Source organism: Rhizophagus irregularis, chromosome 6, assembly GCF_026210795.1.
Source record: "Rhizophagus irregularis chromosome 6, complete sequence".
Classification (NCBI taxonomy): domain Eukaryota; kingdom Fungi; phylum Glomeromycota; class Glomeromycetes; order Glomerales; family Glomeraceae; genus Rhizophagus; species Rhizophagus irregularis.
In genome coordinates, this window is record NC_089434.1 from 2,210,357 (window position 1) to 2,229,291 (window position 18,935).

Here is an 18,935-nt window from a genome sequence, read left to right on the forward strand (position 1 = left end):
GAATAATAAATTGAATTAATTTTCTTGCTAATAACTCTTGTCTTTTGGCTGGACATGGTTTTGATGAGCTATAATAATCGGTAACTTGTGTTTGATGACTTTGATCCCATTTTGGCTAATAAGTAAATCAATTAAGTGAATTAGTTAATAGTTACGTTATAAAATACAAAATAAAATAAAAATTTCGATCATAGTCATCATACCTCTCTATATTCATCTAAATAATTGGTAAAATTATCCTTGGTTATGCCATGTTTGTCTCGTAAGTGGGCTATCATACTTGATGCTTTCCACCTTTACGAGTATATGCATAGGGCTTCCTATAAGATCCAGAAAGGTCGTATTCACATATTTTACAATACACAAGGTCAGAATCATTTTTATCTATATGAAAAAAAAAGAGGTGTGACTTTTGTTATTACGATCGATACAATGTTAGCTTTTCGCTTTTTTCGTGTTTTAGATGATTGTGTGGAGTGTGTGGTGTGAGAATCTTCGTCGAGTCTGCACGTCGAAGGATAAAACATGGAAGCTGACATTGTCACATTGGTTATTTAGTTTTTTTTTTAAGAGAAATGATTAGAGAAGAACTGATGAGAAGATTATCGATATTTAGTTATTTAAATGAGATCTGTACTACATAGTACAAATCTATTATAATAAACCGGATAAATCGGTTATATTAAAACCGGTTTATCATTTTTAATAAATTTCCAACCCAGTTATAAATCTGAAACGATTAAATCTGATTATAAATCCGATATCGATATCCGGTTCCAACCTCTAATAGTAGCTATCAGGTTATATAGGATCATTATTATTCTATGGTTTCAGTATGTGCTTTCACTACCCTCTAAACAAAAAGGAGAATTATTTATATATTTATACATTTTAATATTATTATATACCTTCCAAATTACCCTATTTCCTTTTCTAATAGAAATTGAACATCGTCTACATGTTTGAGAATTTTCCTTCCTTTTAAATCATATGTATTACCTTCTATTTGCTGAGTTGGAGTTCATTCATATGCAATACGTTAATGTGCTAGTATTTTCTTTTTTAGGTCTTGTTTCTTGATCCCTTTTGTGCAATATGGTTGCCAAATAATTTTAATTTTATTTTGATTTTAATTAATTAATTATTTTTTTATTTATTTATTTATATATTTCTATACACTGGTAAAAAAATGATTTATCCTACACATATCTTACACATATTGGGTACTTAAAATGTAGAAAATCATACACAAATAATACACATATCATACACATATCGGATACAATATATATATCATACATATATCGTATCCTGATAGGTATACTATATATATAAGTATCCCGATATGTGTATGATATGTGTATTATTTGTGTATGATTTTCTACATTTTAAGTACCCAATATGTGTAAGATATGTGTAGGATATGTGTAGGATAGACCATTTTTTTACCAGTGATAATTTTATTTTTAATTTATTTTATAATATTATTTTATTATTTTATTATAAAAGAATAATATAATTTAATTAATGGAAAGTTTTAATATTTTATAAGAATATAAAAAAAAAGGATGGCTAACATATTTTTTTGATTATAAATATTATATTACTTTTTTAAAGAAAAATTTTATAGAATTTCAGAATAATGCTTATATTTAAAACTTTTTTTGTATTTTAATATGGTTATATATTTATATTTTAATTGCTTTATTTTATTTATCCAAATAAAAAAAAAAATATTAACTTTTCTATTATATAAATTTTTTTACATCATATAATAATACTGAAATTTAAATATTTAAATTCTAAAAATAAAATTTTAGAATAAAAATTACTTTTATATAATTCAAATTTTTTTTCTAAAAATTGGAAATAATATTTATAATCAATATAATATTTAGTAAAAAATAATATTGCACAGATAATTTAATATATTAAAAAAATAAACTAAAAAAAAATACTAAAAATACTAATAAATTTATATATTTTTCTGCTTTTAAATTATGCAAACTAATAGACTAAAAATCTATTATACTAAATTAGTTTCCTATTTGTATTACTCTTTCTTATTTTTTATTACTTAAAATCTAAACAATATTAAAATAACTGTATCTGGATATGATAAAAATTTAAAATAAAATATTTTGGTTAATATTGCATTTATAAAAATGATATGGTGAATAATGAATTATAGCTAACTTTAGTATTAATATATTTATATTTTATATTTTATTATTTCTTAATATATTGGATTATATATTAAAATTCAATAATAATTATACTTATTTGGTATATCTGCAGACCAGATGGAATGATTTTTTTCTAAATAATAATAATTCAATAAACAAAGTTTTTTTTATTTATTTACACATTAAGAATTCTTTTAAGATTTATTTATTAGTAATTGAAGCATTAAAATCAACTATATACTTTTTTAGTAATTTATATTGGCAGCAAGGTTTTAAACAATATAAGTAATAAATCATAATATGATGTAACCTGTATTTTTTTCATTATTGTACATTTAGTACATTTTAGTACAATTAGTAAAGTACACACCAGTTTTATCAAGTAAATCGTAAATAATTAAAACAAAACCAAATTTGAAAATATCTAACCCAAATTTACTCATTTGATAATAGAAAAATCACTTCTAACCTTTGACTTGTCCCTCACAAAAAACACACAATAATAAAAATAGAAACGATATTAATGTAATGTTTAATTGTGAATGTGCATTGTGAAGGTATGTGTCGAAATTAAATGATGTATTAGTGGAAAAAAATTTCCAGTTAATAAAAAAAAAAAATAGAATACTATAAAATTTTATATTATCGACCTAGAGGTGGTATGGTGCGGTTACGTTCAACAAACTCAATCCTTCTACAAATAAAAATAATAATTATTATTATAAGTAAAAAATAGATTTTATTTTATTTTCTAAGAGATATTATACTTACGCATACCACGCGCCTGTATTTCGAATAGGAAGTTAAGTATTAGAAGTAAGTTTATAGTCCTATCTCAGTTATATAATTTAAAAGCATTTTGATAAATATAAACTAACCTCCAAGCAATGTCAAAAAGATTCCGAGACCGTTAGTTGGCGTTATAGTTAAATTAAATATCACAACCGCCAAAATAATAGATAAAACTTGTTTAACGTTACCAGCCACGGTCATTGTCAAAGCTGATGTCTTTTTATTAGCTGTGAAACTCACAACATTTAGAAAAAATGCAATGACTCCATTTGTAACAAGGGCGATAACTAAAGAAGTTGTCATTTCAGTCCGACTAAATGCACGTACCCTGTGCAATTCACCGGTTACATAAGCATAGATTACAGTCTGAACAAAAGCTAAAGGCGACATACGCAATAATAAATCTAGGGGATGAAGCTTAAGACGACCAACTTGAACTCGATTTGTAACGACGGTTTTCAAAGCGGCTAATATCGTGCCAAGGACTGTTAAAAAGAAACCTACAAGAACAGACAATCTTCAACAATATAGAACAGAGGATTTAATATAGAAGAATATTGTAAATTTATTTCATTTACCCATTTTTGTAAAATAATAATCGCCTACTGTTGCAAATACAACCCCCAAAACAACCTATGAACAAGAACGACATTATATTTTAAAATTTAAACTAAAATATTAGAGCATTTAAAATTTAACTTACCGGAAGCAAAGAGATATATGTCATAGTTGAAAAGTTCTTTTTTAAGAAGAGAATAGAGAGAATGATGGTAAAAATTGGTGTCATCGCACGTACCACTTGATGAAACTAAAAAATGGGTAGGTCAATTAATAAGATCTAAAATGTCATAAATACATGAAAACATTTTTTGAATATAAAATAACTTACTGGTACAGTAACCAAATGTCTTATTAATTGTTAGGAACGATATAATAGAAGAACATATTGATAAGTCATTTATAAATTGATCAATCAGTTTGGAATAACCCTTTCATATATAATATCATTAAACTATCTCATCTCTAATATAACTTTGAAACCCGCTAATATTTGTAAAGGCCATTATAAATTAAAAGTAGAGTAACTTACAGTGATACATTACTAATAGCAATGTTGATAGTATATAAAACTGAAAACAGAAGCATCACCATACTTTCACGTTCATTCAAACGTGATGGTGTGAATATTCCCAGCCAATAGAACGAATAGGACCCAATCGCACCACACAAAGCGTGCACTCCCGTTAATGTCCATGGAAATGGGAAATCAAATAACTGCATAACAGCTTTATTATATAATGTCAGAGCAAGATTGAGGAAAAAATAAAGGGAAAGCCACACGTAGGATGCGTCAAATACATTTAGGTCCGCCATTTGGATCGGCAATATTGAACGACTATATTGACTGCTCATCGGATTTGAGTCAAACGGAAATTGCAAAGTCAGACCAGATGTGCCTGAGAAAATTGGGTCGGATTAGAATTGCTTGGAATAGTGTGCGCTTCTGTAAAAAGAGTAAATTAACTTTGTTTATTAGCGGCGATGACTCTTCCAGAGAGACTTTTGTTCGATATAAACGAAACCAATTGGATCAGACATTCAAATAACAAATAGTAATAGCTATTATTAGAACCACCAAAAATAAAATTTGTTGTAATTATTACACTAGGCACGGATATGCCCTACTCAAAATTAGTTAGATATAAACAAATCAATGTACCCTGACGGAGATCATTACTGCTTTTACGTGATTATCATATGTACTCATTTTTGACCGGAATCAGCCTGGCATTAGGAAATTATACATATAACAATTAAATTGCCAAATTAAATGTATAAGTTTTATTAAAATTAAACTAAATAAAATAAATATAATGTTGTAACTTACCATCTGTAATATAATTAATTATTTAAATAAAGAATTTAGTTATTTGAATATTTAAAAATTTTATTATATATATATAATTAAAATCTTAAAGGATACTATAATAACTTAAAAATTTAAATTAAATTTTAATAACTTTATATTAAAATTTTTTTTTTTTTGGATTCAGCACATTCGGATACTTTATTAAATTAAAAATTTAAATTCATAATGTATACATATTAGAGTAAAAAAAGGAACTAATCTAATATTATTAAACACCAAACTATTTGCTAACTCATAATAAAGCAACTATATACAGTGCTTGGAAATAACCTGGTCATTTGACCATTTTTCGAATTAGGAGTTATTTGGTCAAATGACATCCAATCATTTAGCATTTGGCATTTAAGTTATTTGCAAAATGACAAATGCCAAATAATTGGATATCATTTGACTGTTATTTGCCTATTATATTAGGTAAATCTGGCTTGAAGTGCCGAATAAGTGATTTATCCTGATGACATATATTAGGTAATATTTTAGGAGGGTGGGGTATCCATAAATCTTAGGTAATATAGGGAGTCACATCTTTTCGCTTCAGAAGTACTTACCATCAAAACCATATGGATAGCTGATCGTCATTGTTGTCATTCGTTTGTTTTTTTGATTTTTTGGGTAAGAATGCAAATACCAATAAATTAATAAATCCCTTTCTTGTCATTTGATCATTTGTTATTAAAATACTTAAAGGTTATTGAACAATTTATAATCACAAATGTTACATTAATTTCATTTCCTGATATAAAACAATAAGGCATTATTGTTTAATCAGTACTTAAATATATTTCGAATTATCGATTTATTAATTAGCATTTTTAATACCTTTTTTCCATTAGATGGCAAATATACAGTATTGGTTTTGAAATATGATTTTATTTGGCAAAGTTTTCTGATTGATCGCCCTAAATGATGGCTACAAAAACGATTATCCACGAAAATAGGTGTTCGCCTCTGATAAACTAACATGACACAACTGATATGTGCCTCACTTTTCAGTTGGTTGAGGTTTAATTTGATTGGCTAGATTTGCTTGCATTTGATTACGCAATACTGATCAGAAACTATTGTAGCCCTAGCCAAATTAGCTAAATATGAAAATAAGCACATTTTATATTTACAAATACAAATTTGCGTCCCGTGTTTTTATTTTTAGTGCGTAATTTAGTAAACAAGGTTTTTCTTCAGTTTTATAAATTTTGGGAGCGAGAATATTTTTGCGAACTTTTGAACATATTATCACTGAAAGATAAAGACTCGTATTTCATTTAAAATGATTAACATGATGGTTCTTCAAATTGGAAGCAATCTGGAAACTTGATTTTTGACGAATTCTCGTTAGAAGAATGAAGAAGCATAGTTTGAACTGGTCACCGAGTGAATATTCTCTACACTTGGACAAAAAATAAATATAAAAATTCAAAAGCAGTTTTACTAGCTGATGATGGTAGGATCTTTACGGTTTGTCAGGTTAAACAGAAAACATCAGGAAACTGAAATCGCTCAATAGGAGTATGTTAGTAGAATCCACATTAAAATGAAATTCTACTTGCTTAAAGACTACATTTTTACTGGTAATGAAGGCGACAAATGGTTCTTTGAAATATCCTTTATGTGCCGATTTTTCACTCCTAATGATGAATTTTTATTTAATTCTACGATCAAACTATTGTAAGATATTCAACATAAATAAATTTTTATTCAATCAGTTTCTGTTTCAGCGATCAGAAATAAAAATGTACCTACCGATTTAGTTAAACTTTTGGAACTATTTAAGCTTTTAATGCAAATCTCATTTTTTTTTCAAATCGACTTCTGCTTTCAGCAATCAGAAACGAAAATGTACCTACCGATTTTGATGAACTTTTAGGCACTATTTAAACTTTTAATGATGTAGGTTTGTTCTGATTTTCATTTTCTAACTTTTTTTAAAGATGTGAATATGATGCAAATCTCATTTTTTTTTCAAATTGACTTCTGCTTTTAGCAATCAGAAACGAAAATAGATCTACCGATTTCGATGAACTTTTGAATACTATTCAGGCTTTAATGATGTGTCAATTTCATTTTTTTTTTCAAATCAACTTCTACTTTCAGCAATCGGAAACGAAAATGTACCTACCGATTTCGATGAACTTTTAAGACTATTTAAGCTTTTAATGATGTAGGTTTGTTCTGATTTTTATTTTTAGTACATCTTTTTTTAACAATGTTAATATGATGCAAATCTCATTTTTTTTTCTACTTTCAACGATCAGAAACGAAAATGTACCTACTAATTTTGATAAACTTTTGAATACTATTCAGACTTTAATGATGTGTCAATTTCATTTTTTTTTTAAATCAACTTCTGCTTTCAGCAATCGGAAACGAAAATATACCTATTAGGACCCCAGATATCTCCAAAACAGGTCATAAGTCACACTTTCGGCAGATTGGCCCATTTTTCAGGGCTCAAAAAATCGTTTTTTGTAAATATCTCGGCATCCAGTGGTCCAATTTTGATGAACTTTTTTTTAAATTGTAGAGCTAAACGAGGGCTACAAAATAAAAAAAAGTTCATTAAAATTGAATTACTGGATGCTGAGATATTTACAAAAAACGATTTTTTGAGTTTCAGCAAAAAGGGGTGTTTTTGGCCAAAAGTCCATTATGACCTTTATATTAGATATCCGGGGTCCTTACCTATTGATTTTGATGAACTTTTAGGCACTATTTAAGCTTTTAATGATGTAGGTTTGTTCTGATTTTTGTTTTCTAACTTTTTTTAAAGATGTGAATATGATGCAAATCTCATTTTTTTTTCAAATCGACTTCTGCTTTCAGCAATCAGAAATGAAAATGGACCTACCAATTTCGATGAACTTTTAAGACTATTTAAGATTTTAATGATATAGGTTCGTTCTGATTTTTATTTTTAGTACATCTTCTTTTAATGATGTTAATATGATGCAAATCTCATTTTTTTTCTACTTTTAGCGATCAAAAATGAAAATGTACCTACCGATTTTGATGAACTTTTAGGCACTATTTAAGCTTTTAATGATGTATGTTCATTCTGATTTTTGTTTCTAACTTTTTTTAAAGATGTGAATATGATGTAAATCTCATTTTTTTTCAAATCAACTTCTGCTTTCAGCAATTGGAAACGAAAATGTACCTACCGATTTTGATGAACTTTTGAACACTATTCAGGCTTTAATGATGTGTTAATTTCATTTTTTTTTTCAAATCAACTTCTGCTTTCAGAAATCAGAAATGAAAATGTACCTACCGATTTCGATAAACTTTTAGGTACCATTTAAGCTTTTAATGATGTAGGTTTGTACCGATTTTCATTTCTAACTTTTTTTAAAGATTTTAATATGACGCAAATCTCATTTTTTTTCAAATCGACTTCTGCTTTCAGCAATCAGAAACAAAAATATACCTACTGATTTCGATGAACTTTTAGGCACTATTTAAGCTTTTAATAATGTAGGTTCATTTTAATTTTTGTTTCTAACTTTTTTTAAAGATGTGAATATGATGCAAATCTCTTTTTTTTTCAAATCAACTTCTGCTTTCAGCAATCAGAAACGAAAATGTACCTACTGATTTCGATGAACTTTTAGATACTATTTAAGCTTTTAATGATGTAGGTTCATTCCGATTTTTATTTCTAACTTTTTTTAAAGATATGAATATGATGCAAATCTCTTTTTTTTCAAATCAACTTCTGCTTTCAGCAATCAGAAACGAAAATGTACCTACTGATTTCGATGAACTTTTAGGTACTATTTAAGCTTTTAATGATGTAAGTTCATTCTGATTTTTATTTCTAACTTTTTTTAATGATGTGAATATGATGCAAATCTCTTTTTTTTCAAATCAACTTCTGCTTTCAGCAATCGGAAATGAAAATGTACCTACCGATTTTGATAAACATAAACTTTTGAACATTATTCAGGCTTTAATAATGTGTCAATTTCATTTTTTCAAATGTACCTGAATTACAACCATATGATTATGTTTGGGATAAGACGGCATGTGGTCTAAAACTTATTATCAAGAATAACAGAAGAGTTATATATGCATCAAATGATCTTTTTATACATCAAAGCATTACCAATTGGACACTATTTTAGCTTTAACAATATACAGTAGGTTTATTCTGATCTTTGTTTCTGACTTTAAATTTTAAAGATATTAATATGATACAAATTTCATTGCTTTCGGCAACCGGAAACGAATATATACTAATTTTTTGCTTATAAAATTAGTAGTATTATTGTATACAATGCAATATACCCATATATTTTTATATTACATTTATATAATCAAACGTGATCATTTTAAATTGTATAAATTGTGTGGGCTATAATTAAGTATTGAATAGTAAATTTTATAAATTCAAATAATTACAAAAAATGTATAATGCAGGCCATAATCAAATATTCAGTGCAGGCTAAATTGGAAAGCAACTGGTCAGCAATCCATCACCAATCTGTCAGCAATCCGTCAGCAATCTGTCATCAATCCGTCAAATACCTAGTTGGCGTTGAATTAAACAAAATAAATCGGTTACTGATCAGACATAAACCAGTCAATAATCGGTTAACAATTAGGTGTATATCTGATACCAATTGGTCATCAGTCGTGTGCCAACAGAACTGCCTGGTTGGTGTCGGATCTTAGCTTAAATTGACAACCAATCAGAAGCCCAACTGGCACCCAGTTGGCATCCGGTTGAGAAAATCAGTTGGCAACTATACACAAATTAGGTACCCGATTTGTGACTGATTGTTGACTGATTTGACACTATTCGACCAGGACCCCGAGCAATATATAAATAGGTAACAAGAGATCAGCACAAATTTACTAATAGCTCTACGCATCTCTTCAGGGCCGGCACTATGTAATGCTGGTCAGAATTATCCAAAAAAGGAAATGATCTACATACTTTTGGGCTCATTCTACGCAAACTCTCTATTGTTACCTTTTCATGTATTGTTCGGGGTCCTATTCGACCTGTGTTGTTTCAGGTCTCTTTTTGTAATTCCTGTAAGCTCGCTGGATAACAGTTGCATAAAAATTTTTAAAGCTATATTGATAGTAGTATTTAGAAATCAAGAATTCCCAAGATTGCTTCATTGAACTTTCTGAGCTTTCTGAAAAAAACTTCATTATAGATTAGAAAGTTTAACCCAGAATAGGCAGATCATGCATAGTACCTTCAGCCAATATTTTACCCGCATAAATATGACAGACAAACAGTTTCACTAAGTGATCAGTGTATGCAAAATAACTCCTAAATTTTATGAAAAAATATATTCATCATGATATTGGACTAACTGAAACCTTATGTTTACTAAATAGCAATATTTATTAATAAGCATTAAAATTTTATATTTATTAAGCAATAAATACTTAATATATTAAATAAGTACTAAATTTTAATATTTATTAACCATTTAATTTATTAAACATTTTATTAGTATTTTAAGTAAATACTCAAATGCATTTTACCAACATACCTTATATTTTATAAGTACCAATAATAAATATTAATAAATTACTTTAACCAACATTGTGATATTAACTGCTTTCTATATTATAGTACATGGTTTAATAAATAATCTATGTTTAGAACTTAGAATATTTCTTCTGACCAGTCATTCAAATGTTAGACAATCATGATTACTGTCCTATTCTTTAATCTTAATCTAGTGCCTTTTTGCTAATTAAAATGATTTATAAATGGTAGTAAGTTATTTTGTTTTGCATACTGAGTCAAGATAAATAATTTGTCTGTATTATTTTTCAAATTGAGAGTTGAAGATTCGTAATTCCACTAAATACATTTTCCAACAATTTCTCATAATGATGAGTTATCAATAAACATGACTTATCTTCAGTCTTATCTTTAAAACATGAGTGATTCCAATGATGCTTTAAATCTTCAGGTTTAAGCTGATATCTATATTTACGCCACCTGCTGAAGTATGTCTTTTCTGGCTCTACATCAGTAATCTTTATCAATTTCTAACAATTAAAGCAAATAGCCATTCTACACTAAGTCTACGATAGTTATATAGAATATCTTTTGACTGGTAATCTTGTCTGAATGATGCGAAAAGGCAGAATACATAGTAAAAGCTTTCTTTTTTCTTCTCAGTAATCAATACTTATAAAGCAACTCTTACACGAATAGCCTATTGCTGAGAAGTTTTATGAGATCTAATGACAGATAAATTATCATATCATTTTTCCACCTCAAAAACCTTTTCAAACGATGTCAGACAAAATCCTAACATCTATTTTTCCAACAGGACTTTTGCCTGACACCGTTGGCCTACATTAGTTTTAATGCTGGTCAAAGTTGTCAGAAAAATGTCCTGTCAGGAAATCGTTTGTTGGAAAATTGTGGTGTAACCTTTTCAAATTGATTAGCATAATAACTATTGTAATTTATAATATATGCTCTAAGATAATGTATATCAAATCTAGAATGATTATTAACTGGCTTAAGCATAATTTTATTATAATCCTTGTCTAAAACAGTGTCAATACACTTATTAAGCCTTGCTCTGTTAATATGAGTCCCTGACATATTTAACAATTTATATTAATTTTACGATTATACAGTAGGCGATCAAAAGTATATGGATACCTTATTTTACGAAATTATGTAGATTACCATATGGTCATATGATATAAATAACACATGATTTTAAATTTAAGATCATAATAAACAAATGCACTTAGTTTTTCAGACTTTCTTTTATTAGTTAATTTTTTATCAAATATGGAATCATTTGCACTAAAATTATCAAAAACATTAAGATTAGGAATCTGGTTTTAAACTTACTGAAAATCTCTGAGCAGACAAACCTAATTTTTATTATAAATTAGAATAAATATAAAATATAATACGTAAAATTAAAAAAAAAAGTTAAATAGTGTAGTTATAAAAACAACTATTTACCTACTTTCTAGCATACTTTACTATCATTTTAACTTGAAAAAAATAATAAAGAATGCACAAAAAAAATATTTCTTCAAGAATATTATAAGAAAATTAATCAATATGATGCAAGTAATTACTGCCATAAATTAAATTATTAGCGTCTATATTTACAGTTTAACCTCGATATACTGATAGTTTATATACTGATAATTGACATATACTGATAAACATTCTTTGTCCCATTTCATAATTAATAAAAAAACTTCATTATACCGATATTATATATTGTTTCACAATATAACATATACTGATGCAATTTCTTTGTCCTTTAATAAGTAATATATAGTAGTATATATCGATAATCCAAGTTACATCAGCATATAATACTAACTTTTTTTGCTCAACGCGTCATGTTTTAACTCATAGCAATATCTCAACAACAAAGAAAAAGGAAGTCTGTTCAAAATACTTCCAAATCAAATAAAAGAATAGTTTTAACACATGCATAAAAACATCAACTCTGTTTAGACTTTTAAAAAATACCACGATCTACTCAAGAGAAACTTGCAGCTTTATATAAAATTAAACAAAATACTGTTTCAGATATTTTTTTAAAAAAAGACAAGTGGTTACTCATAAATCCAGACTCAGAAGATGCAAATAAACAAAAGGAGAGGCCTATTTATTTTCCTCAAGTAGAAGAAGCTCTTTTATTATGGATAACAAATGTTCTTGCTGCAGAACTCACCATTAACACTGATATTTTACATGAAAAAGCAAAATATTTTGCACAATAATTTGAAATCTATAATTTTTCAGTTTCTAATGGTTGGATCAATAAGTTTAAAAAGCGCCATAATTTAAAAGAATATATTAAGTAGGTGAAGCAAAAAGTGCACCATTGGAAACTTTAGATAAAGAAAGAAGTATTTTGTGTGAAATAATCAAAGATTATGACTTAAATGATGTTTTTAATTGTGATGAGACTGGTAAATTATATATTTTTTTTCAAAAGACTTTTATTTTCTATATTTATAATTTTGTTTATTTTAGGATTGTATTGGAATCTTGAACTATCAAAAACATTGGCATAAGGACCTCTTTTTGGAACAAAGAAATCTAAAAAGCGGATTACTCTGCTTTTTACATGCAATGCTACTGGTACTGAAAAATTAAAGCCATTGTTTATTCATAAATACCAGAATCTGCGAGTATTAAATGGGAAAAAAAGAAGAATTACCAATAAGCTATTACTAGAATTCAACTGCATGGATGCAAGTTTCCATATGAAATGATTATCTTAAAAAATTGGATATGCAAATGCGATTACAAAATCACAATATCTTTTTGCTTGTTGATAATGCTTCCATACATATTATAAATGAAGAAATAAATTTAACCAATATGGTTATTTACTTTTTGCTACCAAATATTACATCTCATCTACAGCCTTGTAATGCAGAAATTATTAATTCTTTTAAGGCTAGTATTTTTATTAATTCGCAAAGGTCTTTTTTTACAAAATTAAATTTAATTTATGGTAAATTTCAATAATTTAGGCACAGTACCGGAAATTACTTGTTAGAAATAGAATTGAAGCATATGAAATTTCACAAGAACTTAACAAAGAGCCTATTCCTATAAATATTCATGATTCTATTAATTTCAGCATAAATGCTTGGAATTCTGTAAGTCAACAAACTATTGTTAATTGTTGGAAACATGCAGGGATTTTACTAATAAGTGAAACAGACGAAATTGATGAAATTGAGGATCAAGCATTTCAGGATGAAATGGAATTACAAGATTTAATTAACAAACTACCATTTGATGATCCTATGGATGCAGATGAGTTTCTTTGTATTGATGATTGTTTAAAAAGTAATGAAGGGTTAACTGATGATGAAATTGTATCTATGGTAAAGTCAAATAATAATAATGAACCAGAAGCAGATCCAAATGAAGTGCCTCCGGTAGTAATTTCTGTAACAAAAGCTTTAGGTTATTTGGATGATCTTGTATTATTTTTTAAACATTCATCGGATGTTTGTATTAATTCAAATGAATCAAATGTATTGCAGAAGTTAAGACATCAAGTATTGAAATCACATATTAATAACTCAAAACAGACTACGTTAGATAGTTTTTTTTAAACTCTTTAGTATAGTTTTTGAACACTATACAGTATATACCAATACTAATATACTAATACACTAATATACTAATACATTAATATACTGTAATAAATAAAACAATTTTTCTAAAATATTTTCTAAAATGTTTCATATGATAAATTAGGTATGAAATTTTTTATACCGATACTAATCTATGTACTATAATAAATATCATTATATAAAATTTTCATAATGTACCGATAATTTGATATACCGATATTTTTTTCCAAAAACAGTTGTATCGGTATGTAATTCAATAAATAAAGATGAAATAAATATGTTTACTTTATGTTTTAGTTTTATTTTATATTAAATGTATGAGAATTTTTTTAATTTGAGAGGTGTCCGTATACTTTTGATCGCCTACTGTAAGTATATTATAATAAAATATCAGATTCATTTTTTTGTGCTATATCGAAGAAAAAAACTCAATACATGAATAGATCTAATTATTTCTCAAACACCGCCTAATTAATGCTGAGGGGGGGATTCATATTCATTATAATACCATTCCTGTATTATTTTATATAAATCCTCATGGAGATTGGTGGGTATATCCGTTCCATTGCTAGACATGATTACCATATCCAGTTTGATATGTTGTTTGATCGATCATACTTATCCAATTTCTATCAGTTTCATTGCAAAGATGACATGTGGCAACATATTTGTCTGAAACTCGTATATAACTTGCTTGTGGGATCTTATCTATAAAATTTCCGAGTGCCAATTCTGTATATTGGTAATAAAAGCCTAATCTATCCGGAGCTAAATATACAGCAAAATCTGCCTCTGGGATACCACGTAATATTATTTTTCGTACCATTTCGTTTATTAGGTACGAGCTATAATTCAATTTTTACATGGAAGGCGTGGTTTATATAGATTTCGGGTGAATGCGTGACAGGCTATTTGCATATGCCCAGTAAAAAGTCCTGTACTGAATTCATATTAGGTTTGTATTGAATTTATACATGAGCCCGTTTGGTACGAAAAATTGGACCATAAATGGGATAAAATTAAAATAAATATGGCCAAATTTTATACCGAATGGGCTCATTTCATAATTGGCCTATATTTGGTACAAGAACTTTTTACTGGACATGAAACATTTTACTCATACTACATACTGTATTACATGCGTGGAGAATATGTGATCGCCCTTTATTTGATTTTCCCTGACGTCATGATTTGGTTAGTCAATATAACGGCACTTCCTTGACAGAAAATTTCTGATTTAGCGGAGATCAAAGAAAAAATACTCTTCATTTTATTTTATACTGTTAGCGATCGCACAACATCTATTTAATGATTTTCATTAATTGATCCAATTTGACAGTACGAGATGTACCATATACTAGTAAGTAGGGAGGACTAGCAACCAGAAAATCTCATTTTAATTCTGTTAGATTCTGATAAACAAGATCATTGTGTGGCATAAAATTTCTATATAAAATCATGAAAAAATATTCTTCTAACGTAATAATCATAATCTTAATACATAATGAATCTCCAACTCATCTTGATCTTCATCTTTTCTATCCTCTTCGTTACCATTTACTCTGACGAACTGGTTCCTCTCAAACAAAGCACACCTAATCCGGTTGTCATCAAGAAAGGTGGAGACAATAAATTACATATAGATGTTTCATGGGAAGGACTTGCAATAGGAGAGAAAGGTAAGAATGATATAATAAGTAAAACAGTCACCTATTTCTTATTTACCGAGTATTCTTCACACAAAAAAAAGACAAAGTCGTTACCAAACTTACGTGTTTCAGTACTGCTGTAACCGTCAAAGACTCTCCTCAGGTAAATTGCCATATTTCCTTTTTTTATCACAAAAATTGCTTTTTTTTTTATTAAAAAATTTGTTTTCTAGAATCATTTATATGGTGATGGTAAGGCCACCTACGAAGTAACCGTCAATGAGAAAGGAAAACTCGTACATTGTAGATCAGGATTACTTATTATTATTGGTTGGAAAGTCTGGTTTTCTTTCCAGACTTGATTAGACATTACCAATATTCTTTCACGTTATTATTACTCGTCGCTAGTTTGACGGTTATTTTATCGCATTAAATTAATTATAGCATTGCAAATAACTTTCCCGATACATACATACTGTACCTGTGTTAAAACAATAAATTTTTAGCATTTTTACTGCAACGTAAATATACAAGTTTGAAAAATATATGGTTCTGGAAAATTGTATTTTGTATATTTTGAGACTAATACATACTTCTTGGCAGAAAATTGCAAAATTCCCGTCATCAATAGTATAAATTTCGTGCGGTTCAGCTCTCTGGGAAGGTTCAGAGAAAAGATGAGGAGCCACTCTATGACCCAAACTCATCGATTCCTGGGACGCCATTAAGGTGAAAAAAAAGTCCATGTTAACCTATTTATAATTACGGTGCCATGGTAAGGGTTGAATTGATAAGCCGGGCAAGAAAATAAGTTATCATACCATATCATATGATAATCGTGAAGATTCTTCTCACTATCAACCAATAGAAGCAGGATCTATCGATTAATATTCGTTATATGTAATACACTTTGCTTATCATTTTATATGGTATAATAAATAAGCGATTAGTAAAAAAATAATTTTCTCTGGTTATTATTACATCATGGGGAATATGTGTAAAAAAATAAATGTGAAAATAAATCGGGAGTTTTACTATAGCTTGTGATACATGCTATGTCATATGATAACCGTGAAGACTCCAACCAATAGTAGGATATATACTATGATGCGGGTTCGGAAAAAGAAACAGCCTAATGAAAGGCTCGGCAAGAAATTTACCGAATATCTTCTGCGCATTTTAGGTGATCGACCACATGATTAGAGCTCCGAACAGGTCAGCCAAATTCAGGTAACCTGACCTGACCTGACCTGAAATTCAGGTCAGGTATGAGATTTTTAAAAAAAATTCAGGTCAGGTATGAAGATTGACCTGACCTGATTGACCTGTTGACCTGAAACTATTGATTCTACTATATAATAAAAGTGAGTTGCGATATTGCGATTCACTTTTTTATATTGATTTTATATAATAAAAGTGAGTTGCGATATTGCGATTCACTTTTTTATATAGATTCTATATAATAAAAGTGAGTTGCGATATTGCGATTCACTTTTTTATATTGATTCTATATAAAAAAAGTGAATCGCAATACCGCAACTCACTTTTTTTATATAGAATCTATATAAAAAAGTGAATCGCAATACCGCAACTCACTTTTATTATATAAAATCAATATAAAAAAGTGAATAGCAATACCGCAACTCACTTTTTTTTATACAAAATCAATATAAAAAAGTGAATCGCAATACCGCAACTCACTTTTTTTATATTAATTCTATATAAAAAAAAGTGAATTGCAGTATTGGGATTCACTTTTTTATATGATTTTAATATAAAAATGTTGAATCGCAATATTTCGAGAAAAAATGTTGCGAAAACGGTTTTCATAATATTATATTAAAAAAATGTTTCGTAAAGTTTTTTTTTTAATATTTCAATAATAACGTTGCGAAAACATTTTTTTCATAATGTTATATTAAAAAAAACGTTTTGCAATATTTTTTTTCAATATTTTAATAAAAAACGTTGCAAAAACGTTTTTTTTTCATAATATTATATTAAAAAAAAAGTTTTGTACCGTTTTTTTTCAATACTTTAATAAAAATAGTCCTGAAATTTTTCAGGTTTCAGGTCAGGTCAGGTCAAACAGACAACCTGATATAACCTGACCTGACCTGACCTGAAAAAAATTTCAGGTCAGGTTTATCAATTAACCTGACCTGACCTGACCCATTCGGAGCTCTACACATGATGAAGAATCATCAAAAAATAAGCGGAATAGCATTTGTTTTTTGTGTGCCATGTCCATGGCGCATGCGCCACAGCCACCGTTAATTTGTCACGTGGTCACAATACATTATGTTGATTACAATATACAATACAATACATTACAAGAGTATATATAATTAAGATAATTTCTTAATAGGTTTTTATTTTCTACGCACCTGCATAAATTGTAGGGTGCATATATTATATATAAAATTTTCGATTTTTGAATATTTTACGCACTGGTAAAAAAATTTAAATAAATTTTCTAAAAATAAAATAATGATATGTATTTCTGTACGCATTCCTTCTATTACATAAAAAAATTATTTTTTCTATTAATTAAATTATATGCCGAAAAAGTATCAAAGATAAGCTCATACTATTAAAATACTATTAAAATGCAAACAGGCGACCGAAGGGGAATATGCAGCAGCTTGAATTACAGTAGTGATTTGAGCCATTAAATTACAATAATGTTTTCCTTTTCTTTCCATTTGGATTTGAAGGACAAGTTGTACGATTATGTCCAACATTATTACACAAACTACATTTATTTTGTTGATTTTTCTTCTACAGGTACCTTCGTTAGGTTTAGATGATTCCTCTAAAGGATTTTTGTACCTTGCAACTCCCAAAGGTCTTCCCTTAGGCCGCTGAATTATAGGATTTCCAAGTTGTTCGGCATTTTCCTGATCAGGCTCTAAATTAATCAAATCTTAAGATCGATTGTTTAATGATCCAAGTTGCGCCAACTCCAATGCTTCATGATTTTTCTTGGTAATATAATCCTCAAGTAATGTAACAAAAGATCCATCACAAGTTTTGCAAGTAATACAACTTGCTTGTTTAGACAAACCTTTAATATTCATATAATATAACTTTTGCTTACTAAGAGTGACATACGGATTATTTCTATTCAAAATATTTTCATTTATTGAATGAAAAAAATTAGGAGGATTATTAGATTCTAAATATGAAACAACTGAATCCATTTTAAACTTCGAGGCAGGACAGAATGGACGACTCCTAAGATCTGGAGAAGTTTCAACA

At 28.1% G+C, this 18,935-nt stretch overlaps 5 protein-coding genes across 5 annotated transcripts; 2 read left to right on the plus strand and 3 right to left on the minus strand.

Moving 5' to 3' along the window:
- Nucleotides 1-2,384: 2,384 nt before the first annotated feature.
- On the minus strand, nucleotides 2,385-4,869 carry OCT59_026212 (uncharacterized protein; the record flags this gene model as incomplete). The annotated part of the gene is made up of 9 exons (XM_066143023.1): nucleotides 2,385-2,880; nucleotides 2,958-2,970; nucleotides 3,065-3,478; nucleotides 3,557-3,611; nucleotides 3,682-3,786; nucleotides 3,868-3,886; nucleotides 4,069-4,435; nucleotides 4,504-4,660; nucleotides 4,867-4,869. 9 exons carry the CDS (start codon nucleotides 4,867-4,869, stop codon nucleotides 2,829-2,831), a joined length of 1,185 nt encoding a protein of 394 aa, XP_065992582.1. The 3' UTR covers nucleotides 2,385-2,828.
- Nucleotides 4,870-11,266: 6,397 nt separating this feature from the next.
- Nucleotides 11,267-11,494, minus strand: OCT59_026213 (uncharacterized protein; the record flags this gene model as incomplete). Its single annotated transcript, XM_025325204.2, has 1 exon — nucleotides 11,267-11,494. The coding sequence occupies one exon, from the start codon at nucleotides 11,492-11,494 to the stop codon at nucleotides 11,267-11,269; it is 228 nt and encodes a 75-aa protein (XP_025182234.2).
- A 1,761-nt stretch (nucleotides 11,495-13,255) lies between these two features.
- Nucleotides 13,256-14,004, plus strand: OCT59_026214 (uncharacterized protein; the record flags this gene model as incomplete). The annotated part of the gene is made up of 2 exons (XM_066143024.1): nucleotides 13,256-13,258; nucleotides 13,411-14,004. The coding sequence occupies 2 exons, from the start codon at nucleotides 13,256-13,258 to the stop codon at nucleotides 14,002-14,004; spliced, it is 597 nt and encodes a 198-aa protein (XP_065992583.1).
- A 589-nt stretch (nucleotides 14,005-14,593) lies between these two features.
- On the minus strand, nucleotides 14,594-14,851 carry OCT59_026215 (uncharacterized protein; the record flags this gene model as incomplete). The annotated part of the gene is made up of 1 exon (XM_066143025.1): nucleotides 14,594-14,851. One exon carries the CDS (start codon nucleotides 14,849-14,851, stop codon nucleotides 14,594-14,596), a length of 258 nt encoding a protein of 85 aa, XP_065992584.1.
- Nucleotides 14,852-15,529: 678 nt separating this feature from the next.
- OCT59_026216 (uncharacterized protein) lies at nucleotides 15,530-16,036 on the plus strand (the record flags this gene model as incomplete). Its single annotated transcript, XM_025310459.1, has 3 exons — nucleotides 15,530-15,704; nucleotides 15,776-15,837; nucleotides 15,908-16,036. The coding sequence occupies 3 exons, from the start codon at nucleotides 15,530-15,532 to the stop codon at nucleotides 16,034-16,036; spliced, it is 366 nt and encodes a 121-aa protein (XP_025182233.1).
- Between the last annotated feature and the right edge of the window lie 2,899 nt (nucleotides 16,037-18,935).